At 38.7% G+C, this 27,754-nt stretch overlaps 1 protein-coding gene across 3 annotated transcripts in view; it reads left to right on the forward strand.

Annotated features, from left to right (window-relative positions):
* The window catches only part of LOC125450785 (transducin-like enhancer protein 1), a 110,075-nt gene that overhangs the window by 58,154 nt on the left and 24,167 nt on the right, over nt 1–27,754 (forward strand). For all 3 annotated transcript variants that reach the window (XM_048526954.2, XM_048526953.2, XM_048526955.2), the window contains 3 exons: nt 13,857–13,976; nt 17,888–17,941; nt 20,247–20,399. In XM_048526954.2, coding sequence (XP_048382911.1) covers nt 13,857–13,976; nt 17,888–17,941; nt 20,247–20,399 — 327 coding nt within the window. The remainder of the gene's footprint in view (nt 1–13,856; nt 13,977–17,887; nt 17,942–20,246; nt 20,400–27,754) is intronic.

Here is a 27,754-nt window from a genome sequence, read left to right on the forward strand (position 1 = left end):
AATCCCTTCTGCACTCTCTCCAATGCAATCACATCTAACCTATAGTGCAATGAACATAACTGCATTTGGTACTTCACCTGGTGGCCTAATCAACGTTGTGTACAGTTCCAACATGACTGCCCTTGTCTTGATGACCAGTAATGGCAAGTGTCTATATGCCTTCTTAACTACCCTATTAACCTATCCAATGGCTTTCAGAGATCTGTGGATAAGCGGCCCAAGATCCCTTTTTCCCTCTGAGCTTGAGAGTGCCCTGCCTTTCATTGAGTATTGGCTTGTTTTGTTACTTCTCTTAAATTCTATCTGCAATTCATCTCCCCTTCTGATAAATCCATTTATATCCCCATTGGCCAGGAATTTGACAAACTTTGTGTCATCCACAAAACCTACTATCATCCCTCTTACATTCTTTTCTATATTGTTCATCCATATCACAAACAATAACGAACCCAGCACTGATCGTTATGGGATGCCAGTAGACAATGGCTTCTAGTGACACAGCTTTCTGCCTCCACCTTTTGTCTCCTACCACTATGCCAATTTTGAATCCAAGTTACCCTGGATCTCTTTTACTTCTTTTAGTCTCCCATATAGGGCCTTGTCAAAGGCTTTGTTGAAATCTTTAAAACTAATCAACCTCATCTATGCACCTGGTCATGTCCTTGAGAAATTCAATCAGATTTGTCAGGGATGACCTCCTTCTGACAAAGCCGTGTTGATGACCCCGGTCAAACCTTGCTCTTCCTAGTGAAAATTATTTCTGCCCTTCAGAATTTTCTCCAATTGTTTCCATACCCTGATGTGAGACTCACTGTTCTGTAACTCTCTGGTTTATTGTTACCAGTCTTCTTGAAAAGTGGACCCACATGAACTGTCCTCAAGTTCTCTTGCGCGTCCCCTATGGCCGAAGAGGAATTAAATATTTTGGTCTGAACCCCTTAATTTCCTCCCTTGTATCCCAGGATGCTGTGGAGGACAAGTCATCTGGACCTCGGGATTTGTCTAATTTTTAAGCTGGCCAAAACCTCCAATTCTTCCACACTCCTCATGTCAATCTGCTCAAGATCCTCGTGGTCTGTCATCCCAAATTCTGTACCCTGTCCTCCCAAGAATGTTTTCAGGTGGTGAACTGAAAGGCAAAAGATTGGCATAAGCATTCTATGTTGAGAAAGTTGACATGGAATATAAACAATGACAAGAAAATTAGATCAAAGACTGGAGGAGCACTTGTGATGTAGTGGACATATCCCTAGGTCAGGGCCAGGAGACCTAGATTCAAACCGCACACATTCCAGAGGTATGTAAGTAACATCTCTTATACAATTTGAGTAGAAAATATTCAGATTGGAGACTGGGAATTCTGCAATGCATGATTTACCATCTGACTCCCTAAATCCTGTTCGAAAAGAACGTGAGAGAATACTCTCCACTTGGGAGGTTGACTGTAGTTCCAACAACAAGCTAAATTTGACAATATCCAAGGTGCACACTCTACTTGTTTAATTGATGTACCTTTCATCGTCTTATGAATTTATTCTCTCCACTACCAGTGCAAAGTAGTAGCATCGAGTACCATCTCCAAAATGCAATGCAGCAATTCATCAAAACTGTTTTAACAGTTCCATTCAAATCATTCACATACACCACCTCGAAGAACATAAACAGCTGGCACGTGGGGACAACATCATCTGCAAGTTATATACCAAGCCTCAAACCTCTCTGACTTGGAATACTATTGTTGCTCAACTAAAATTCTGAATTTCCTGCCTGTGAGCTCTGAGTGTACCTACTTCGTAAGAATGATAGTAGTTCAAGAAGGCATTCTTTACTACCTGCATAAAGGAAATTAGACAGGTAATGTATGTCTGGCTTGCCAGAAAAGCTCACATCCCAAGATTAAGTAAAAGTCTTAAGATCAAGGGTACTCCAAAGGTTTTTTGTCTGTTTATTCATGGGCTATTGATGTCTCTGGCTAGGCCAGCATTTATTGCTTATATCTGGTGAGATGCCTTCATGATGCCATCTTAGTGTGTAGGGACACTCACAGTGCTGTTAGGAAGGGAGTTCCAGGATTTTGATGCGTTGGCAGAGAATGAATGGAGACATAGTTCTAGGTTCAGCTGATGAGTGACTTGTACGGGAACCTGCCGATGATGTTTCTGTGTTTCTGCTGCTTTTGTTCTTCTAAACAGTCGTGGATTGATAAAGTGCATTCAAAGGAGCTTTGTTGAGTTGCTGCAGCTCATCTTGTTTAGTACGCAAAGCTACTATTGTAGGTCAGTACTGCAGGAACTAAATGTTGCATTGTAGTGGTTGGGATGCTAATCAAGTAGCTTAACTTAGTAGAACCTTGGAGCTGAAATAACTGACCTGCAACAATTACAGTCATTTATTTCTAGTAGGTAGGACTTCAATCAATTGAGACATTTCCCCGAGCTTCTCACTGATTTTCAGTTTTGCTAGGACTCCCTGATGCCACAGTCAGTCAAGTGCTGCCACGATGTAAACAAGTCATTCTCACCTCATCTCTGTAGCCCAGATCCTTTGACCATGTTTGGGCCAAGTTGATAATGTGGTCAGGAGCTCAGTGACCCCCGTGGAGCCAAAATGGAATGTTAGTAAACCATTATTCTTTTTGGGAATGCTGCTGCTAACACTGTCGATAAGCCTTTCCATTACTGTGCTGATGATTTTCAGTTAGTGTTGGATTTGTTCTGCTTTTTGTGGATTGGACATACCTGGCCATTTTTTCCATTTTGTTGGATAGATGCCAGTGTTGGTGATGTACTGGAACAGCTTCGCTTGAAACATGACTAATTCTGGAGCTCATGTCTTTGACAGCATTGCAGGAAAGTTGTCAGGACCAATGGCCTATGCAGTTACTTCAGCTGTTTCTTGATATCTTATGGAGTGAATTGAATTGGCTGAAGACTGGCATCTTTAATGCTGGAAACTTTGAGAAAAGGTTGAGATGGATCATCCATTTGACAATCCTGGCTGAAGATGGATGTAAATACTTCACCCTTGTCTTTTTCACTGAAGTGTTGGGGTTTCCTCCTCCAACTACAGGTTGGCAGGTTTCAAGTCCATGTTCCATAACATTAGCTTGGGGTTCTGGGGTACCATTGATACCATTACCACTACGCCATCACCTCATTGGGATGGAGAATGATATTTGAGTGGAGTAAGACATGGGTAGGATCGGCTGACCAAAACCCCCGTGGGACATACCTTTCATGTTTTATTTTAAGGTGCCCGATGCTTATGATATCCATTGAACTGTCTTTAGACTTATGACATGGATTAACACTCTCAGTCCTCCTGTGCTTCCCTGTTCTTGTTTTATTTGTTCATAGGACCTGGGCTTGGATGACAAAGCCAGTACTTTTTCTCCGTCCCCTGTTGCCCTTCAGAAGATGGTGGAGAGTCGATTTGTTTGAATTCTGCAATCCACCTGGTGTAAGAGTTTGTGCAGTGATGTTAAGAAGGCAGTTACTTGTATTTTTTTTCTGCATCATTGAAGAAGGAATGACAATTTATTTCTAGGTCAGGACTATATGTGAACTAGAAGGGGAAGTAGTAAGTGATGATTTTCTCCGCATGAGCGGTCCTTGACTTTCTAGGATGACTGGCTTTAAAGGTGCTGTCAAACATGCCTTGGAAATTGCAGGTACAGGTGCATCTTGTAGATGAATGCCTTGTCCTGAATGGTGTTGTGCTTTTTAGATGTTGTTTAATTTGCATCCACTCAGGCGAATGGAAAGTATCCCTTCACATTTTGGCTTATTTTGAAGAGGCTTTAAGAAAATAGGACCTCTGATATTCTGTATGTGATTGTGTAACAGATACATTTAAGTATCTGGTCAGTGGTGATGCTCAAGATGTTAATTGTTAGCAATTCCAAATTTGTCATGTAGTTAAATATCACAGGGAGGTGGTTAGGATCTCTCATTTAAGATGGCCCTTGTCTGTCACTTAAGTGAAGGAATTTTACTTTTCATTTAGCAGTTTAAACTTGGACGTGAGCTTAGACTGCTGGCTTATTTGAGAAATTGCCATCAGTAAAAGAGCCCTCTTTTGCCTATATAAAAGAGGGAAGGTCATAAAATCATAGAATTCCTATAATGTCATTCAGCTTAATGAGTCTACACCAACCCTCTGAAGAGCATCCCATCCAGACCCACCTCTGACCCTATCCCTGTAACCCTGCTTTTCCCATGGCCAACCTACCTAGCCTGCACATCCCTGGACACTATGGGCAATTTAGAATGGCCAAGCCACCTGACTTGCACACTTTTGTAGTGTGGGACGAAACCAGAGCACCCGGAGGAAACCAGATAAGGGGAGAATGTGCAAACTCTACAAAGACAACTGCCCAAGTGTGGAACTAAACTCAAGTCCTTGGTGCTCTGAGGCAACAGTGCTATTCGCTGAGCCACCATGCTGCCCCTATTAATAGAGTTGGGCCTAGGATACTATCCTCAAGGGTGTGACTAAAGATATTTCTAATGCTAATTAGAATGAGGCCTTTCCTATTAACTGCCAAATTCATCCACTCCTAGCTTCAAGGAAGCATCCAAAAGCAAGGGAGGCTGGAGAGCTCAAGATAACAAAGTGTGGAGCTGGGTGAACACAGCAGGCCAAGCAGCATCTCAGGAGCACAAAAGCTGACATGTCGGGCCTAGACCCTTCATCAGAGCCCTGTGCTCCAGAGATGCTGCTTGGCCTGCTGTGTTCATCCAGCTCCACACTTTGTTATCTTAGATTCTCCAACATCTGCAGTTCCCATTATCACGGAGGCTGGAGTGCTTCTCCTTTGCTGTTTTCTCAAGTCTTGAATTCTAGATGCCTGTAATGAACATAAGCCTTTCTTTTAACAGTGACAGGGACATTCTCTTCTGCCCTGCTCCAGTTAAGTCAGATCCCACATATAAGCACGTACTGTGCCTGTTGCACACCTATTCAATTCAAATATGACACAGAGATCAATTTGGGGATTAATTATACCAAGGTAATAAGTTTCACACTTCAAACATGCAAATCATTTGTGCCTGAACAAGTGCCTGAAGCAATTTTACCCGAGTGCTTCTTTATAGCATGACTCACTTTTCTGCCCAGTGGATAGTCCACTGCCATTTCAGAAAAAGATGAAACATAGCTTAGATATGCTTATTTTACACTGATTTTTACATTCTGTTGTTTTGTGCCAGTATAACACATTATCTATGGCATTTTACAGAAGCTACTCTTTTTAAAAAAAAATTCACAGCTTCATACTGTAATATGGGCATGATCTGCCAGTGAAAATCCTTAGCTTGCTTTGAACTGTCCTAATTGCTCTCATGTGTATCAAGATCATCTTTGAAAATTACATACTTTTAACGCTTGAACATATTTTGTTCTTTCCCATATTATGTTTCTTTCATTAAGATGCAGTTAGCCACACATGCATAAAGCGTGTCATAATGAGTGTGTAGGTGAATTAAAATGTCATAATTTGCACCAGGTGCAGCATAGAATTATCACATAATATTATTTGGAACTTAATGACTATCTAATTGTTTAAATGTGCAGCACACCAAGTTATTTATCAACACTATGAGCTTATTCGTGCATTACCCATATTATGCTTGGGTTAGGCTAGTGAGGATAAATGAGTTGTCATGGGCTTCAGGTCTGTTTTTCAGACATGCTTCCTTTATTTCATACAGCCTGGGAAGTATTGGTCCCAGGAGAATCGGTGTGGCAGCTGAGGAAACATATCTGAATAATAGGCATTATATTCACATTAGGGAGCCTGCCATCTTGATTGTGATGCACGATTGGGTTTTCTTTTCAAAAGATGATTTGCGTTTGCCATTTGAGGTTTTTCTTTTGAATTCTGTTGGCAGGAGAGTCAGCTTGAGGGTCCAGATTAGCCATTATGTAGGCTTCACATCACACAATTCACAATGACAGGAAGTAATGCTATGTTAAGCATTAAAATCATTTTTTAAGTAGTAGTTATGAAAAAATAAGTTTTTACTTTGCATGAATAATTTAGTAGTAAAAACATTGAGTTACTTTTAATGGATTGCATTTTGTAAACTTTAGCAGAATCAAAGCAATATTTAATGCAATATGTAGTGGTATTTGGTAAAAGCCTGCTGTCTGCATTACACAGCAAAATATCTTGGTATTACTAAATAATGAAGTAATCTTCATTAACTGCCAGCTGTAAATGAACTTAATGATCTTACAGTATCTCAACGACTCTTGTTTTTTGGATTGTTTGTTTTTTTAAAAAACATTGTACCCAGAGTGAATGAAGTCTCTTTCTCTCCTCTTTTTGCCTCTATCCAGCCATTGGGGTCAGAAGGTTTAGGTTATTAGACAGTTTCAAATTCTGTACAGAGGTGTTTCTGTAATAGCTAAGACCCAACTTTTATGTTGAGATCATGATAAACACTGTTCAAAAACATATGTATTTGCCTGCGATAGGCCTTAAGTAAGGCATATATTCTTTAATACAGTTATATCACAGAAGTAATTGTGTGACTTTTTAAAATATTCATTTACGGGATGTGGGTGTTACTGAACAGGTAGAATTTATTGCTTTTGAGAAGGTGTCTGTTGAATCACTGCAATTCTTGGAGTGTGGATAGACTCACAGTGCTATTAGGGAGGATGTTCCAGGATTTTGAGCTGTCACAGCAAAGGAATGTTGATATAATTTTGTGTCAGCACGGTGTGTGACTTGGAGGAGAATTTGCAAATGGTGGTGTTCATAATCTGCTGCCCTTGCCCTTGTTCTGTTCTGAAGTTTGTACTGTATCTTCCACAAAACAGCAGTTCCTTGTATCGTGCAGGGTTGTCTGCATGGCATTGCAAGAGCCAACGTGATAGAACCAGTGTAACTTGCTGTTGTTGGAGACATCCAGCAAAGGCTCCCCTCCTCAGTTCCCTAAGTTTGGGAAAACTTGAACTTTTGAAATAAATAAAGAATATATTAACCATTGAGGCAAAGCTAAGATTGGAACTTCAATGTGCAATGCCTTGCCATTTAGATTCTACAATCGTGGGTAAGAATAATGTATTTTGTAATATAACACAAGTTTTGAAGGGAAGACTTTTGTAGCCATAAACATTAATCTTTAAGAAATCAATAGAAATCAAATAGGAGAAATTTTGAAAAAGTTTCAAATTGTGTTCTTTATTTAATTCATTTGGCATTTCAGTTGGCACATCATAGTAGAATCAATTTTTTGGAATAGTTTTTGATATTTATTTCCTTCAAATTTTTTGCAGTTATAAATGATATACAAGTCAGATATAAAAAGCAAGATAGATTATTATTTTAGATAACACCCGACCCGAAACGTCAAGTTGAAACGTCACCTGCTCTTCTGCTGCTTGGCCCGCTGTGTTCATCTAGCTTCACACCGTGTTATCTCAGATTCTCCAGCATCGGCAGCTCCTACTATCTCCATGACTAGGCTATTATTTTGATGCATTTACCTCAAACAAAGGGCCATTGAGAATACTTGGACTAGATGGTAGCACTACCATAAGAAAGTGTAAGAGGCGTAGAATAAGCTTAAAAACCTTGAAGCATCTCAAAATATATGGAGAGAAAGAGGGATTTATAAAGCCAATTCTAGTTCTTTTTCAATCTATCTAATTTAGAGGAGAGTGCTTATCTAGTTCCAGTCTAAGGATTGTAGAAAATGCTCCTTTCAATCTTCCGTTGGTTAGTGTTTGGTATTCAATTAGATTATTCAGTTAGATTATGGCTGATGCAGTGACGGTTTTATATTTGAATATTTAGCAAATGAATTTATTAACCAGAACCGGTATGCTATTTATTGGAGCATAATTTGACGTCAAACTGACAGTGAGGCTAGTGGTGCACACCTTCATTTATGTACAAATGGTGTAGCCTTCTCATGTACAGTTAAATACAAATATTCAAAAGGTGATGTCCCAGATTTACTGTACTGCATTAGGTTCTTGAAAGTGGTATTATGCAACTGTCTCACTGTTGAAACATTGAATAATGAGGTTGCTGTTTTTGGATGGTACGTATGAACTACTTACCACAGGATATTATTAAATTTCATTCATTCCAATCTAAGTATACTACAAATAAGTGATAGCTTGACTAGAAACAATTAAAACATATTTGGCGCTAAAAATTATCCATAGTAAATGTAGAGACTTGTTCCTTTAGGTTTAATTGTTGGAGATTTTAAAAATCAAGGATTTATGTTTACTTTGTGTTTACGTGTAACGTGTTACTTACCCATTTTGTTTCCTTTCATAGTTTTCTCTCATTCTAATCTATCTGTTTCTTTGTCTATACCTATTTTATCATAGGCTTCATCCCACCCTTCTCCATCTCTGTGCTGTTATTTTCAGAGCTCTGCAGTCTGATTGGCAAAGATTTGCTCATTTTGTCCTGCCCATTCCAAGTATTAGTCTACTGAACCTTTTCTGAACTGCTTTCAAAATATTTACGGCCATACTTGTAAGGAGAACAATACAGTACAAAATATTCTAGATCAAATCTAACCAATATCCTGTATAGTTGAAACATAGCCTTTCACTTTTATATTCAATTCTGCTTGTCATAATCAATAAAATTCTGTTAGTTTTCCTAATTAATTGCTCTATCTGTGAATTTAACCTTTTGCGATTCGTGCACTAGGACATCCAGATCCCTCCGCATTTTAGACATCTGCAATCTCTCACCGTTTGGACAATATCCTTCAATTTTATTCTTCCTGGTAAAATTAACAAGCTTTCCCACATTATACTGCAGTTGCCAGATCTTTGTCCACTTATTAAACTCAGTTATATCCATTTTATTTCTCTAAAGTTTCAAAACAATACAACAGCTTATAAAACAGTAATTTCGGCTCCTAGAATTTGAGAAGGCCTGCTCCAACACTGAAAATACCTCAAAAAAGGAGCAGCTCTTACAGCAACGAGTTTTTTTCCTGTCTTCCATCTTGGATTACCTAGGAGTGTAGGAGTTGGGAGGTAATGTTGCGCTTGTACAGGACAATGGTTAGGCCACTTTTGGAATACTGTGTACAGTTGTGTTCTCCCTGCTGTAGGAAGGATGTTGTGAAACTTGAAAGGGTTCAGAAAAGATTTACAAGGATGTTGCCAGGGTTGGAGGGTTTGAGCTACAAGTAAAGGCTGAATAGGCTGGGGCCATTTCCCCTGGAGTATCAGGCTGAGAGGTGACCTTAAAGATGTTTATAAAATCATGAGGGACATGGATAGGGTAAATAGACAAGTTGTTTTCCCTGCAGTGAGGGAGTCCAAAACTAGTGGGAGTAGGTTTAGGGTGACAGTGGAAGAGATTTAAAAGCGACCTACTTTTTCACACAGTGTGTGTATGGAATGAGCTGACAGAGGAAGTGGTGGAGGCGAGTACAGTTACAATATTTAAAAGGCATCTGGATGGACATATGTATAGGAAGGGTGTAGACTGATATGGGCCAAATGCTGCCAGATGGGACTAGATTTATCCAGGATATTGATCGGCATGGACAGGTTGGACCAAAGTATTTGTTTCCATATTGTACATCTCTATGACTCCATGACTCTATTTCTCTAGGCTTCTTATGTCCACTTTACAACTTATTTCCGTACCTATGTATGTGTTCTCAGCAAATTTAGTACCAAACCTTCGATCTCTTTACTCAAGTCATTCATATAAATTGTAAAAATTGAGGCATTAATCCCAGTGGCACACCACATTACATCTTGCCAACTAGAAAATGACCCACTTGAGCCTAATCTCTGTTTCATGTCAACAGGGCAATCTTCTTTCATTGCCCACATATTACCACTTACTCCATAACCTCTTATTTTCTAAGTTCTGTTTTGCAGTACCTTACAAAAGAAAAACATTTTTTATACACCTTGGTCTGCATATTGCCTGTTTCAAGTTAACTAATGTAAATTTAATACCTCATTCTTGATCAAAACCTGCATGAATTTGAAAGGACAGTTACATAGGTTTGACCATAATTTGTGAGATTTAGCTGCTGTGGCTGTAGCAGATCTGCTAACGCAAGCTCCTTGTTTCTTGAATCAATCGAATTGAACTGCCTGCAATACAGCTACACCCATTCTCAGGTAAGGGGACCAAAACTATGTGCAATACTCCAGGTGCAATCTGACTAATGCCTTGTACAGTTGCAGCAACACTTCCTTACATTTATTACTGATGGAAGAAAGCATAAATGCCAAAAGCTAATTTTTTCTTCCTTATTGCTTGCTGTAGCTGCATACTAATTTTATGTGATAAGTACAGAAGGACAACTAGATCCCTCTGCCCTGAAGCATTCTGAAGTTTCTTTCCAAAATATGCTGATAAAAAGGAGACATTTCACAGATTTACTTGTCTTTCAGAACAGTGCCAGGATTTTAGTGACAAGTTAGGAACATGAATATTTCTGAAAAAAGAGACCTGCTGGTGAAGCTTTTTATATTTTATTCATCAGGACAAACATGAATACCAAACTTCTAGCAATCACACCAAATTATCGTGCAGGAGAAAAATGTTCATTGTTAGGTAAATTGACTCTGGCTGGAAGTGTTACTATAGAGAAAACATTAGGGAACTACAGATCTGTCATGCTTCTGGTAATGCAAAAAAAGATGCACAAGCCTCAAATGTGTTTCTTCAGTTTGCAGAGAATGGGTTCTTGCACGTGAATCATCGTAAAAAGTGAGTTGGAGCATATCATTTAGTATGTTAACATTTACATAGGTTTCCATAAGAAATATGTTTTGATGGAATGAGCCTCAACTTCCTGCCCAGTGTATATTTCTGACGTGTTGAAGAAAATTTAGCTTTCTTGTATTCATTCTCATGAGTGCAAGGCAAAGTTTGTGCCAAATTTCTCACTTTTCACTAATAAAACAAGTTAAGTACTTTTGTCAGGTTATTAGCACTATAATATAATGGCCTGGCTTTTATGTGGTACTTTGCTCAATGACACTGAGCTATGTGATTATTTTGAAGTTATGCCTATTTAACATCATGAAAGGAATTAATGCTAGTGGATTATTGCTCGACCTACCCCAAAATACTCTGACCTAGCATGAAATGAGTAGATGTCTGCTTGTGGAGATTAGGTTGATGTTGCAGTCAAAACCTGTCACAGCTGCATGAGTTTGATAGACTGGAGGGAATTTTACAAACTGGTCTTTAAATCTTGTTTAATCCTGAGGTCAAAGTTGTTACATTAACAAAATAGGCCTAAAGCATAAAGTACTAAGCCATAATATGCTATAAAATGCCAGAGCTTTTAATAAACTTTTTATGTACTAAAATGGTTAAAAGGTGAATCTGTGGGCTGCATCAAAAGCACATTCTTGTTTTGCCCCAGATGAACTATTTTGTTACATTTTAAGGTCCAATAACTCTATTACACTAGGAATAGAGGGCTGTGATCACTTGGAGTAAAGATAATTGTAATGTGCATTTAAACACAGCACTTCCTCTTCCATTTCCCCTTGAGATGGTCTATAGAATATTACCATCAGGGTTTCTTATCAAGGGTTCTTTCAGCTCCAGTTGGTAAATTATAAATACTGGCCATAGAACTTGCCAATTCTTAACAGCATATTATTCCACACTAGCAGTATTGTCACAAATGTTAATCTTTCAGTAAGCGTCATCAGGCTTCAGTGAGGGTAAATGTATTGGCAGTCAACATCTGCCAACCAAGTCAGATGCTGTCAACACAGAAAAATCTGAACAAAACCTCCCTGTAATTTTTTTTAATAAAAGCCCTGGAATGATTTCAAAGCAGAAATGTAATCATTTGATTCAGATGACAGTTCAAAACCATTGAAGCTTCAATCTTGTGGTTCAGGGCATTGTTATAACCCCTCGATTAGACTAATACAACACAATCGCTCCCAGTCATCAATTATTCTGCATAAATTCCATGAAATAAACAAAGACCGGCATTTGCATTGTATAAATTCAAATGAGTTATCCTTTTGTCTGTGAGGAGGGTGAACAGATGATTCTGTGGGTTGCTGAAGTTCATGACCAATATCATATTGATTGTCTAGTCAAGTTTTAAAAGCACAATATGAAGACTAGCCACTGGAAATGAAATGTTGTCAAGATTCCAGAAGACTCTGCCTTTTGGCTGGAAACCAGTAGTAAAGGTTACATGGGAGGTTACACTGGATTAAATTTCATTGAGGTTTTGCACAATTTACGCGAGACCTCTGACTACTCTTTAGCTTGACTGACCAGCAATAATAGACAGCTTAGCATTAGCCTCGGAGAAGAATTTGCTGAAGCAGATGGAATGTTTTTGAAGTTGACAAAATGAGGCTTGAGATGTTAGACAATCTTATTTCTTGTGCTTGTAACTCTATATAATTCTTTAGCTGCGCTGTAAAATTGTACTGGTAGCTTTATATGTAAAAGGAAAGCTTTAATTTCCTTTCATGAGTCTGGCATTTAAGAATTGTTACTGCACATGTTGGTGAGAACCTTTTTGTTTTTTTCAACTAATAAATTTCTATTACATTTACTGACCCAGTGAAGTCAAGGAACAAAAAGGGAACTAAGAATTCTGTACATTTTCAGAGGAAATATCACGTGACTCCACATCAAGCTTTTGTTTTAATTTCCTGAAAAAGCAGCTATCTGAGCATTTAGGGTGGTTTTTGCATGTTTTATTCTGAATAAATTGCTCCTTAAATATGCTAATCCAACTGACTTCAAATGGCTCATTGTTGCTCGGAATGTAGATTGGAACTGGGTGTATTAAATCAAAGCATGTAACCATTCAAATTGCTATGTCAACGAATAGACGTAAAATGCCTTTGACCAATACAGAGAAAATTACATTAAAGTTTGATGTTGGTTTGATTGTAAACAGTTCTCTTGACTATCTTCGTGTTCTCCAAACTATTTTTAGGTATGCTTCAATTCAAGTTGAATGACTGCAGCATGGAATGCTTGTATAGCTAAACTTAGCTTACTTATTCTAGAGCTGACTAATAAACCCAGCTTTTTAAAGTTTCAGAGTCTGCTGCCAGGGCAAAGGAGCTAGATTTCAACTTGGAGCTTCTCACACTTGGAAGGCTGCAGGACTTTCAATTAATACCAGATCATTATAAGGCAGCTATTACATTGTGTTTTGTTGCAGGGAAGACATTTTGGCTGCAGTTTTTATTGTGTGCACTGTTCTGAGAATCATTTTTTTCCATGCTAAACTAAGTAAATAGATTGAAGTTACATTGTCACTTAGATTTGGTTCTTCCAGAGCTGATGGCATTGCATCATTATGTACGTCATTTTGATGCCTTGATGTACACCTGCAAATTGAAAGTCTGATTTCAAATCCCACTGCTGGGACCATCACTTCGACTTTAATTAGTCATCTGGTTCTCAATTTGTACCGCCACGTCTGCATTATTATGAAGTGGAAAGTGGCAATATAACTGCAGACTTAAATGAAAAATCCCCTCAATAGTTGGTGTTTGGCAAGAATCTCCTGCAAATAAGCTGTCAAACTTTATGGGCTTAGGTAGTAAAATTTTAATTAATGAGTAATGTTAAATGCTTGTTACCCATGAGTATTTTGTCTGCAGCATGCGGTGCAGTTTAAACATTTTAAAATGTAGTCTTGGTGGTTCAATAAGAGTGAGGCAATATGTCCATTTTTAAACAAATATCCTTTAATACTTTTAGTTGGTAAACTGCTAAAGGCACCGGATATTTTGTAAATAATGTATATTTGCATTGAATATCATAACCGTTCATAGGATTGTATAGGAAAATTGAAAGGAATTTTAGTTTTAAAGCAGCTATTATGTCTTCACAGAGCAATTCCCTGTTGGTACCTGATAGTCTGCGAGGCACTGATAAGCGCAGGAATGGACCTGATTATTCTAATGATGTGAAAAAGAGGAAGGTTGATGATAAGGACACCGTGAGCCACTATGTGAGTGCATACAGTCAAGGCTTCAGAAGAATGTAGACTTACCTTCAAATGCAGAACCCAGCCATATTTAGCACAAAATGTGAAACCTTGCTAATATTCAACAAAATATCTGTGAATGAAATAAAACATTCAAACAAATATGATTTATGTGTTACAAGCGAGAAATTTGCCGAGTTACTTAAATGTGAATTTTCTAGAATTATAAAGCTGTTCAATAATGAGGGAGGCCATGTAGCCCATTGTGATTGCACTGGCTGTTGGAAATAGCTATTGAATAAGTCCCATTCCCCAACTCTTTTCTAAAGCCCGGCAAGAATCTTCTTTCCAAATATGTATATGATTCTGTTTCAAAAGTTACCATTGAATTGGCTTCAGCCAGCCTTTCAGGTTGTGTATTCTGGATTAAAGCAATTTTCTATATTCAAGAAAACAATCTTCTCATCTCCCCGCTGGATTTTTGTCAATTATCTTAAATACTTGAATTTCCAAATTTTTGTGCCAGTGGTAACGGATTCTTTGTATTTGCAAACCATTTTTGAATGCTTGAATGAAATCTGTGTATGGGTTAAGTTCTTAGAAGATCATAAGTGATAAGTAAAAGTGCAACCACATCTGCAGGCCTCCTTGATTGACAAAACCTGAGGTCATTCCACAATTTCAGCTGAGCAAGTGGGATCATGAGAGAAGAGTGCTTAAAAATGACAGGAGAAGAAACACAGGCTGAATATTAATTAGGGCATGTATCGGTACTAATGGGAAGTGTTTGTTGTGTGGTTGGGATCTCAATATTTAACCTTGCAAAATAACATTTCTGGAGTCCATGAAACTTTCTGTAAGAACTTTTTTTATTTCAGTTTGATCTATTCACAGATTATCTACACTATAAGTTAGGGAGGCCTCCTCTCTTCCAGCTAGTTTGACTTAATCACTGACTCTGACTTATGTCATCTGCAATATCATCTTATCATGCTTCAAATCTGTTACTCTAGATCTCCCATCAAGTCTTCATCTCATTAAACTTACTTTCTAAACATTTCCTGTGAAGTCTCAGGTTTTGCAGGGTTAGTTTCTGATGCTTTGGCCAGTCTCTCTGATGAAATTCTGATCTCGTTCTGAGGTTGAGGATGTTCTGCACTTTCCTTTCTGTCAGTATGACTGTTTCTCTGCTGAGGTAGTTATAGACTTTCTCCTTCCTCTTCTTCCAAGAGATATTTACACATTTTTATTGATTTCTTCCTTAATAATATCAATGCTTTTGAGTCCTCCTTATCTCGTGATCTGTTTCAACTTTACCCGACCTCAGTTTTTTTTCCTGTGATCATCCCTTCTTTGTTGATCTCTTACCCATGCTGTCTCTGTGGGTTACAGCTGTAGTAACTCTTGTGTTCTGTACCTTCTATTGAACTTTTGAGAGTTGGTGTTTCTATGTTTCTCCTAACAATCTTTCACTTTGTTGTGATCCGCCTCAGTGATGACAGCTTATAATATCTAAGCAAAAGACAAAACTTGTATTTTCAATCGCTTGCTCATCAGTAGCTCTTGATGATAATAATAATTCATTTTGTAGTGATGCGAATTGGTAATTTAGAGCCAGGTTGAAATTTTGTTTATCTTTAGTAACCCTTTCATTGTCTGTGCTCCCTCCTGAGCTTTTCCATTTGCTTGACGGTAGTGAGGTGAACTGGTAACATAAGTGAAATTGTATTTACGTGTGAATCTTTTAAACTGCCTGTGCAAACTATGGACCATTGGTACTACTGTCTGGAATCTTGTACATTGAGTAGATTCTCAGGTGACCTTATTGCTACGTCTGCTGTGATACACTACAAATGGCTGACTGTTTAATTCACTTTGAATGATAGTTATGATGAAAGTGAAGTTCTTCCCTTTGAACTCAAATAAAGCCATTCTCAGGGCTTTAATGGAAAAGATTAAGGTAATGGTGGTCCTCTTTTCTCTTGACATTTTAGTAGCACATGACATACACCTAGTGACCAGTTCCTGTATAGAGTGGCCACTTGATTGATTGATTGCCCTTGAATGATACTTTGTAATTCCTAAGGGTCCATGGTGGATTTTTTTTGAAAAAATCTCAAACTGAAAATTTCTCAGTATTTACTAACCTCTGGTTGAACGCTAGTGATATAATAAAACAAAGAACTATGAATGTTGGAGATCGGAAACAAATGTAAACCAAAATTGCTGGAGAATCTCAGCAGGCCTGGTAACATCTGGAGAGACAAAACGCAATTAATGTTTTGAGTCCAGTGACTCTTCCTCAGAACTACTTCTGTTCCGTTCTGCTAGATCCGAAGGGCTCCAACTCAAAAATATTAACCGATGACAGTGAGGTGTTTGTGCTTTTCAAGATACCGGGGCAATAATTAATTGTTCCATATATCATCACCCCATCTTTCCAGACAGTATTTCTGGGCTTGGATGTATTCTTCGTCTTGTTCTTGAACTTCTTCCAACTTCCTTTACATAACTGATAAGTTCTTTAGCAACCTCTGATGTGTAGGTTTCAACTTACTCCATGAATTCTAAGTCATCTTGCTCTGTTCCATTCAATGATACCCTTGAAAGCCTGCCTTCTGTTGTCTGGTCCTTTTCTCTTATTTTCTTCATAGGCACAATTCTCTGTCAAACAGTAAAGATCATTAATTAATGAATCCATGCATTCCTCTGGCCTAAATTGTTGCTATTAAACTTTGCCTGTTCAGTAATTAAATTTAATTCAACTCTAAAATAAGCATTGAATACACGTAATGAACTTTCATATGATGCTGCACTCTCAATGCTTTGCCTTATTAATACATTGGTAGCGATACTTCCCACAGGGAATGTACTGACTTTGTTCTTCTAGCCTGCCGTATTGAATCCTGAAGCAGTTTCGTATATGGTACATCTTTCTTCTACTTCCCCATTCCTGGATCTGGATGTGGTCTGTTGAATGTTTCTGTGGGTGGCAGGCTGGTTTTCATACCTCTCCTGAGCCCTAGAGCTGTTCCTGCAGCTGCTACAATGTCTTGTGCTTTATTGATTGGGCCATTGCTCACTGTTTTACAGTTTTTTTTTGTTTTCCCACCAGGCCTCCAATGCCCTGGTGAGCCTTTGAAAACATATTTTTCTGTTTTTCTTGACTGAGATTCCCCTCAGTTGCTGACTTTGATGCTTTCTCTGCCTTTCCTGTTGCCACCATGTTTTATCTTGTGTTTGAAGTCCAGCTCTGCTTAGTTTCCCAAAGAAATACTACTAATGTCCATTGAAACTTCCGGCAAGAACTTGTTAATTACAACTTTATCTAGACATACATTACCTTCACAAAGGTTAGAACTTCTGCTCCCTTCCAACACTCTCTACTTGATCTTGTGACTTTAATGCCTCTGCATCATCAACATCATCAGCAAGTATGCTTCTGTTATGAATCCCATTCTCTCCAGGGAAAAAAATCTCCTGCTTCTCATGGCTCTGTCAATCCTGTCGTGGTGCTTCTCTTCTCCCTGAAGCTGAAGTTGTTACACATCAAATGCCAGATTTTCCAGCATTTATGAATCTCAGGAACACACTTGCAAAACCTGCTACCAACTTTATTAAATATTTAAATTGCTGCCAACATGCCTGCTGTAAATGGGTTAGTTCTAGGTTGGAGGTGACTTCATAAAATACTCAGAATTTTGCCTGACTCTACCCTATCCACACCCAAATCTTTTATATTTATTCAAGTTAAAACTTGCCAGCTGTGTCCTAACCTACCTCTGCCTAATGACTGCTGATAGTCTACTACAGTTGACTTTGTACGTGCTGAATGCATGCTATATTCATAGTGTGGTATCTAGACTGATCAAGCCATTAGTCCTAACAAATTTTAATTTTTCAGTTCATCTGAAAATATTTATCTTGTTTTAAAGGACAGTGACGGAGATAAAAGTGATGACAATTTAGTAGTGGATGTTTCTAATGAGGTTTGTACTTTTTTTCATTTTGTGTGTCATGCTATCTCCTACTTTATAAATGACCTTGCTGCAATGTTTAACTTTTGTTGTTTTGAAAGGATGCTAGATACAATATTAAATGTTATTTAACATTTTGCTTGAAATAATGGAAAATGAAACTTAATTCAATGTAATAAGCATTTTACATTGTCTTCACACAGTGTAATTTCAAGACTTTTTTATTCCCTCTTCCCATTCCAATTGTTAAAAGATGTTTATCTGTATTGAGCAATGGTTCAATGGAAATCCATGTACCAAGACAACTTGCAATTCAAAGGATATTTCATCATAATAGGGTTTACAGTTGAAATCGATCCTCCTTTTAGTTGCTGTCAATCCACAAGAATATTACAGCATTTAACAGCAACATGAGCAGGAACCCCAAGTGAAATTTACCACCATCCCCAAATACTGATTTATACTGGTTTTGATTCTCCTGTTTCAATAAAAATATTGAGTTTGATGAGAAGGTGCACTGTTCTTTTTTCTGTGTTCCAGTTTATAAATCATGATGTCTTCTGATAACCATTTCAATGCCTTATCTCTATTTTTGCTGTGATGGGGTAGATCATTGTGTGTGAACAGGGAACCATAGCCTTCTTTGGAAAGATGAATAGTTAACCAATTTCCCCACACTGTCTTCATCCATAACTTTATTTGCATGTTGGATTTTTAGAGCATTTATTGTGCTGAGGTGTGCGAAGATAAAATATCATGCTGTGATTTGGTTTATTTTAAAATCTTGTTAATGTCCTTCTTAATGTTCTCTGGTGTGGAGGATATTTGTGCCAACAGTTGGAATGTTTTCCATTTTAGGCGTTGGTATAGTCTAAACCTTTCCTTTACCTCTTTTAACCCCAACACAGAGGATACTCCTTGCATTCTCTCCTTGAATTGCAACATTGATCTACTTTCCCTTTCTGCTCTCAGCTATCACTTAAAATCATTGGGATAGATTACTGATTAGTGTCACATTGGACCTGGATTTTCATTATGAATAGATGGAAGCATTACACGGAGACCCAAATTTGCCCCACTATGTACAATAGAAAGGAGAGTTTAATCTGGACTTTAGCCTGGAGGTGCGTTCTGCCTGGTTGGGAGGATAGAGAATGGTGCCATGAGGTCAAAGAAATAATTTTCTAGTATGCCCTAAAGAAGTCAACTGCCATACTCCTGCAGGTTTCTTATTGCCTGCACAGGTACCTAATTAACAGGCTTGGAGGTCTTTCAGACAAGAAGCTTGCTTTGCAGGGTTAAAATTTACCAGAGCAGATAGATGAATGATATGATGATGGGTTGGCCCGGATCAAAGGAGTGATTGGAGACTCCTGTGGTGGTCCATAAGTGCCAATTACTGTGAGAGTCTCAGATGGTGGTTTGGCAGGTTCCAATCACAGGTAAGGAGATGGGGAACACTGCTGTAAAGGCACTTACCTTGCAGATTCACCTGTTCTCCCCATCTTTAAGTTACGAAGCTTCCTCAGGTCTGGGAGACTTGCTATCTATGCTAGAAATCAGCCCAACTACCCCACCCAAGTTGTGGTTAAAATCCCTCAGCCCTGGAACCATTTTTGTACATTTCCTCTGCCCTCGCTCAATGACCTTCCTAAATTGTGATGACTAGGACTTGATGTAATACTCCAACTGTGGCCTAACCAGAGCCCTATAAACTTTTAGCAAAGCTTCTGTTTCTCTCCTTAATTTCCCTGAGTCACAAGATCTCACATGCTTTGCTAATTACTCTCCAATATGATCTTCAAAGATCTATGCTCATGAACCCCCAAGTCCCCATGTCTCTGTTTACTCTTTAGAACTATGCTATTAAGTCAATATTATCGTTCACTATTCTTCTGCCAAAATGTATTGCCTCAAACTTCACTGCTTAATTTCTATCATTTGTCTACCTGTTATATTAAACTAGGTATCAAACATGGCAGTCAATTTATATCATCCTTACTGTTGGCCACACCTCATCTTTGACAAATTCTGAAATTTTATTTTGTATTCCAAACTAGTAGTAATTAATATTTATTAAAGAAAGCAGTTATCATTACATTGAAAGATGCGGAAAGCCATTGTCTGCTATCCTTCTGCCTAAACAATAGCCATTTGCCCTGGCATGCTCGTTTTGATTCTACAACCAACTTTTTATCAAAGCCACTGATGGTATTATTCCATGATCCTGAATTTTATTAACCTGCCTTTTATCTGGCAAAGTTGTCAATTTGTTATTGCATGAATCTCAAGAATATTTTCTATCTGTTATGTGTAGGACCCATCATCGCCACGAGGCAGTCCTGCCCACTCACCACGTGAAAATGGCTTGGATAAATCTCGCTTACTCAAGAAGGATGCTTCCAGTAGCCCAGCTTCCACAGCATCTTCTGGCAGCTCCTCATCTCTCAAATCCAAAGAACTAGGCCATGTGAGTATCAGGTGTAAGTGTTTTCATTTAAATTATGCCAGAAGCTGCACAAATCAAAGTTGGTTAACAATGGAAATGTATTTGTTACCTTAAAAATAATTTCAAGGAGAAGCTAAATGACTTCAGTATAACAAGATTAGACATATCCATAATTGTGGCTATACAATAATTTTGCTTATGTTGGCAAACCCTATTTTGTTTAGGATTGGGATTAAGCATTATGTAAATGCTGTCTTGATATTTGGTGCTGGAAATATGTGAAGTAAGTCCTATAAAGATTAAAGATTGAGTCTTGCAGACTATTTTTAAAACCAGGCATGGTAAATTGTGTACATGTGGTGGAATAAGTATTTATACTGTGACACGTCTTGATCCCAAATTTAACAGGGAAGTAATTTAGTATATACCAGGAGTTATATTATAGATGTTTAGCAGCTTAGATAAATTCAACTGTTTTGTAAAACATTGTCAGTGTACCTTGCCTGGAAGTGACTTCCCCTTCAAGGACTAAGTGTGCCATGAAGATGGGGTATTGAGATTCTTCATGTCTGCGAGCTGCACAAAACAGTCAAGTTATTTTGCTGCAATTCCATGTTTATAAATTGAGATGTATTTTACTGTTTTAAATACACTAACTCACATAGTTGATCAACCCCTGATAGATAATTGATTATAAGACCATAATCAATCATTTTCATGGTGGCATTTGATAAGATAACATTGTGCTGATGAAACCTCCTGCTCTTGATCAGCTAGCAAGCAGGTAATTTACAGGTGAAGCACATGGTTAACATTCTTGAAAAACAGTTTGCTGCTGAGGGAAAGAAACTGGTAGACAGAATCACATATACACATAGCGAATGAAGTCCTTAAAGTACTTTTAAAAGACTTAACATCTAGCTCGTTGCTGCTTTGTATCTGCAAGCTGCATATGCAGAAATCAGTTGTTTTTTTCCTAGTGTCTGCGTTATAACTTATAATGTAGTTTAATGTGTTGCAAAGCAGACATTAGAGAAACAAAACAACCAATTTCAGTATGTGCAGCTTGTCAGCACAAAGCAGCATGGAGTCAGATGTTAGGTTTTTTTTGAAGAACTTTAAGGGCTTAATTTGCTATATGTTTTAAGTAAACAAATCTACTGAGTTAATTAATCCCTGATGAATGATTGATTATTGGACCATTAACGTTATCATGACACTGCATCAAATTCAGATTTAATGCCACATGCTGATGTTGTCTGTTAGTTAGTTTAAACAATTAGGTTTGGTTTTAAAAGTTTTTGGTTTGGTTTGGTATTTCACGTAGAGTCATTGTAAGTGCAGGATTTTATGATGTGTAAACTTGACTGAGAGAAGACAGCTGTGATCTGAATGATCATTGTTTGTCTGACCTAAAAGTGCATGAGTGCAACATGCAGCACTGCAACAATTAGTACTTAGTTTTGCAAATGGAAATTTTATTCAATTAATGCCATTTTATATATTTGAAAGAAGCGAGCCTTCTAGTTTCCATTTGCAATCTAATCTGTAATCTCAAAATAGCTGAAAGTATTCATTCAGATGTGTACATAGATCAGTCATGTAGTAGCAGACTGAATGTTTACATTCAATTCCTGGAGTGGAATTTTCCCATGCCTGGAGTGACATGGGCATTGGTGAGAAATGTGGGAAAGTAGCCAAGAATGAAACAATCTGATTCTTGAGATCAAAATAAAATTGCCAGTTTTTCAGTTGAGGTTTCTATGGCGAGATTAGAATTTCACAATAAGTGGCAACTGACTCATTTTCATGGATCTACATCTGATTAATAACTCAAGTTGTCTCATTTATGTGCGGCTTGCAGTTGTTGCCTCCTTTCTTAAGCAATTAGATAGCAACAAATCTAAATTGAAAGTCAAAAGTTACCTGACAGATGCAGCTCTCTGCTTCTTTATCTCAACCTCTATTTAAAATCACCTCACCAACATGTCTTTGAATGCTGTATTGACAGCATCCTCGTTCACCTAAGTCAGCAATGACAAACCACTAGTCTCACCACATTATCATGGCCGATTTTAGGTTGGCTTAGCCTTTTATTTAAAGTCGTCACTTTGGAGCTCGGGGACCCATTGACTTGCATGCTTGTGATGGATTGCTTTGCAAACAAGGATACATAACTATCTCTTGCATCTATACACGCTGCATCCTAGAGCTCTTAGCTTCATTTTGTAGCATTAATTCACTTTGCACTTAATTGGAGCTACCAGCTTCAGTGATTTCTTTTTGTATTCACTCATGAGACATGGGCATCGCTGGTTGGAACTGTACTGCCTGTAAAATGCCATTAGAAAGGAAATTCCATGCTTTTGGCCCAACAACACTGAAGGAACAGCGGTATATTTCCAAGTCGGGATGGTGAGTGGCTTGGAGGGGAACTTGCAGGTGGCGGTGTTCTCATATCCGCTGTCCTTGCCATTTTAGTTATAAGAGATTGCCGATTTGGAAGGTACTACTTAAGGAATTCTTGTGAATTTCTGGAGTATTTCTGGTAGATAGTGCATACTGCTGCTACTGAATGTCAATAGTAGAGGATGTGGACATTGTGGATATGCTGCCAATCAACTGGCTTCTTTGTCCTGGATGATGCTAGGTTTCTTGTGTGTTCTCAGAGCTACATCCGAGCAAGTGGGAAGTATTCCATCACATTCCTTACGTGTGCTTTGTAGATGGTGGATTAGCTCTGGGGAGTCAGCAGGTGAGTCACTCACCGCAGTATTCCAGGTCTCTGACCCACTGTTTTTGCCACTGTCTTTACAGGATCAGTCCAGTTCAGTATATGGTTGACGGTAACCCCCAGCATGTTGCTAGTGATTCTGTGATGGTAACTTAAATGTCCAGGGGTAATAGTTAGATTTTATCTTATTGGAAATACTCATTGTCTGGCATTTGTGTGGAACTAATGTTACTTACATAGCTGTTTAGCCAAAGGACAGGATAGGTCAGCCCTTGTGGAGTATAAGGTGGAACAGAACTGTTGAGTGGAGATGCATGTGGACCGTAATCTGGTGAGATTTGTATGCGGTGGTAGTGTAACCATTGGAACCAGGGTGGCGTTGTTGACTACAAGATCATTGATTGGCCCAGGTTAACAACCCCAACCAGGAAAGCCCTGGCTGACTAGTATAACCAGGAGATGGACCTGGTCAAGCCGGCCGTTAGAAGGTTCAAGCAGTGGGCCATTGAGAGGGCCATTATGGCTGACTGCCTGCCCTCTTCTGTGGCTACATCCGTGCCTGTAAAAGGACCACGCGGTGTGCACTAACGCTTTTGTTGCCTTTTGGGAGAGGTGGACACCACGGAGCATGGTGTGTTTTATTTCCTCCTCCAACTCCATTTTGATTTGATCCCTACCTTTCCCCTCTCTTTTTCTCTCACATAGGCATTGCCTCTCCTGAGGCTCTGCCTGTACAGGTTCCATGGCCATATGGGTGTTTTTCTTGGTGGTGGTATCTTAACAAAGTTATTTGTACACCTGGTGGTTTTTTTTCAACTGTGTCTCACACCTGCACATACACACAAAAAAAAAGAAGAAAAAATAACCACAAAAAATAAGATGACCAGGAGATAAGAATTTCCTCAGTTCAGGCAAATGACTCTGAGCTGGCTGGTCACAGCCAGTGTATTGGGCACAAGTAAATAAAGGGCCACCTGGTGATGGGATACCACCCTGTATGTAGTTATTTCACGTAGAGTCATTGTGAGTGTGTGGTAGCAGTAAGGAGATGGTGGTACTTACCCCTGCAGTGCACCAAACATCATTGACTTTTTGCCTAGACTACTGTATGATTTGATATCCCTGAGGACAGCACTGACCTGGACCACAATCTCTACCCAGGCAGGCGGTGTTTGGTGCTTCTGCCTCCTCTCGTAGCCCACCAGTAGATAGCCTTCCTCTTGACTACATTGACCACTAAAACCTCCAGGTCCTTGTCTGGAAAACAGGATGCCAGCTTCCCTTTCTGAGACATTTTGTTCCCTTAAGATGATAATGTGTGAGGTAGTTCCTGGCTTGCAGCATCTGGAATGCTGTGCAGCTGGGCCTTAAACAAAGTGTCACTGGTTTATTAGCCATTGGAAAGAGCAATAATTTCACCTGCCTTGCTGCATGATAGCATGAGAAGGTTGCCAAAGAGACATTAATGACTTAAGGAGCAGAATGTAAGATAAAAATGTCTATTGCAAGCCATAACTGGAAGGGAGGAAGATACTGAGATAGTGAACAGAACTAAAAGAGTGGATTTCCAGAAGATAATTGAACAAGGTGTCATGTGAAAGGTTTTTATACAAGATAGGAGCTAATGGTATTGGGTGCAATGTATTAGAATGGTGTGAATATTGCTTGTTTCCTATGTGTTAACCAATCATATTAATGGGTCTTTTTCAGGTTAGAGTGGAGTGCAACAAAGATCTGTCCTAGTGCCTCAATCATTTACTATCTGTATGAAATACTTGGAGGACGAGGCAGAATGTAATATATCTGACAGATGAAACCTGACAGATGAAATTTAAGTAGAAAAACATGATTTTCTGCACTTTAGTAGGCAGAATCAAAAGACAGTCTATCATTTAAATGTAGAGAGACTCCAAGAAGTTACAGGACAGAAGAATCTGGATGTTCTTGTGCATGAAACGTAAGGAGATAGCGCGCAAGTAATTTAGAAGAATAACGGAGTTTTGCCCCTTATTGTGAGGGGTTTGGAGATTAAAAATAGCAAATGATGGTGACAATTTTTCCAACACCACAATAGGGTGATTGTGAGGCTGCACCTGCAGTGCTGTGTGTAGTTTTAGTTACTGTATTTTTTTTAAAAAAGGATTTATTAGCATTAGAGGCAATTCAAAAGAGATTTGTTGACTGATTCCTGGCATGAAGAGATTGAGATATCAAGAATGGCTAAACAGGTTAGGCCTTTAGCCTTGAGAAGTTAGATGACTGAAGGGTAATCTTATTGAAACAGAAGACTCTGAGGGTACTTGACAGGGCAAATGTTAAGATAGTGTTTACACTACTGGGGAATATTGAACTATGAAGCAGTTACAGAAAAAAAAGGCAATTATTTATTTAAAATTGAAATATGAAAGAAGGGTAGAGAGTAGTAGATGTCTGGAATTCTGTATCCTAGAGAGTGTGGAGGCTAGATTACTGGAAGTATTTCAAGAAGAGGTAGATAGACTTATGAAATATGATGTTGCTGTTAATGGCTTTGAGGAGCTGGTCTGAAAGAGGATTTGAGGCCTGGGTAGATCAGCAATGATCTAGTTGAATAGCAGGCCAGGTTTGAGGGCTGAATCGCCTATGCCTGCTCCTGTTTCTTATATTTTTATGTCCTTGTGACTCTCCACCACGAAACTCCCCGAAAATTACAGTGCACCTCAGCAGTGAATATCCATGCTCTAATTTGTCTGCCTCCCAATATGTCATGACAATTTTAAAGACTTTTATTTATTTCTGATGGCCCACTGTGAATACATACAAACATGCTTAAATTGTGGTGTTGATTAATTTCCCCTTTTCACCAGTTCTTGGGGTCACTATTGCCTCTTCCAAAACTTTCTAGGTATTGTTCTGTCCCTTCACCAGAAATTTCCAGATTCACTAATGCCTGGGAGAATAAATTCCTTCTCATTTCTATCTTAAATTGACTTCCTCTTACTTATCTTTACTCTGAGATTATGCCTGTGGTCTTCTACTCTCCCACAAGGAGAAACAACCTTTCCACATCTGCCCTCCTAAGTCCCCTTGAGTGGGCAAAGTCAGATACCTGCCTTTGTTTTTTGGCTCCTATCTGATCCTGTCATGGAAAAGTGAAAACCCAAGCAGGGATTTCTGCTCTTGCATTGCAGACATCAAGAAAACCCACTGTCAAAACAGCCTTAGAGATGTACAGCATGGAAACAGATCCTTCAGTCCAACTCGCCCATGCCAACCAGATATCCTAAATTAATCTAATCCCATTTGCCAGCTTTTGGTCCGTATCCCTCTAAACATTTCCTATTGATATACCCATCCAGATGATTTTTAAATGTTATAATTATACCAGCCTCCACCACTTCCTGTGACAGCTCATTCCATAGACGCACCACCCTCTGCGTGAAAAAATTGCCCCTTGGATCCCTTTTAAATCTTTCTCCTCTCACCTTAAACTTATGCCCTCTAGTTTTGGTCTCCACTACCTTGGAAAAAAGGATGTTGACTATTCACCCTATTCGTGTCCTTCATGATTTTATAAACTTCGAGAAGATCACCCCTCAGCTTCCAACACTCCAAGAAAAATAGCACCAGTCTATTCAGCCTTTTCGCATCTGCCCTGTTAAGTCCCCTCAGAAGCACATACGTTTCAGTAAAATCACCTCTCATTCTTCGAAATTTGAATGAGTACAGGCCCAATCCACTCAACATCTCCACATAAGACAGTCCCTCCATAACTGGGATCAACTTAGTGAACATTCTCTGGACTGCCTCTAACGTCATCATAGCTTTGGCTAAATAAAGGTCCCAAAACTGTTCACAGAATTCCAGCTATGGCCTGACCACTGCCGCCTTTAGTATTGTCAAGACTTCTCTAATTTTATACACAGTTCCCTTTGAAATAAATGCTGGTGTTCCAATTGTTGTCCCAGTTCCTGCTGAAATGGTACATTCATTTTTTGTGATTTATGCACGAGGACTTTCAGATCGTTTAGTTCTGTAGCTTTCTGCAATATTTCTCCTTTCAAATAATAATCAGTTCTTCTGCTCTTCCTGCCAAAGTGCAGTACTTTATATTTTTAAACATTATATTCCCTTGGCGAATTTTTGCCCATTCATTCAACCTGACTATATCAGTCTGCAAAATCTGTACCATCCTTACCATATGCTTTCCCACCTATTTTTGTGTCCTTAGCAAATTTGGCAATAGCACAATCACTTTGCTCACCCAAGTCGTTCATGTTTTGTTAATAATTGTTGTCTCAGCACTGATCCCTATGACACCCCACACATTACAAGTTGCCATCATGAAAATGTCTTTTTATTCCCAACGCTCTGACTTCTATTAGTGGCCAATTCTCTATCCATGCCAACATACTACTTCCAAAAGCCAACATCTTAATTTAATAACCTAATGTGTAGTATCAAATGTCTGCTGGAAATCCAAATATATCACATCCACTGCTTCATCTTTATCTACCTTGCTTCTAACATCCTCAAAGAATTCGAATAAATTTTCAGACATAGTAAGAACTGCTGGTGCTGGAGTCAGAGATAACACAGTGTGGAGCTGGAGGAACACAGCAGGCCAGGCAGCATCAGAGAAGTAGGAAAGCTGACGTTTTGA

This window comes from Stegostoma tigrinum, chromosome 3, assembly GCF_030684315.1.
Source record: "Stegostoma tigrinum isolate sSteTig4 chromosome 3, sSteTig4.hap1, whole genome shotgun sequence".
Lineage (NCBI taxonomy): Eukaryota > Metazoa > Chordata > Chondrichthyes > Orectolobiformes > Stegostomatidae > Stegostoma > Stegostoma tigrinum.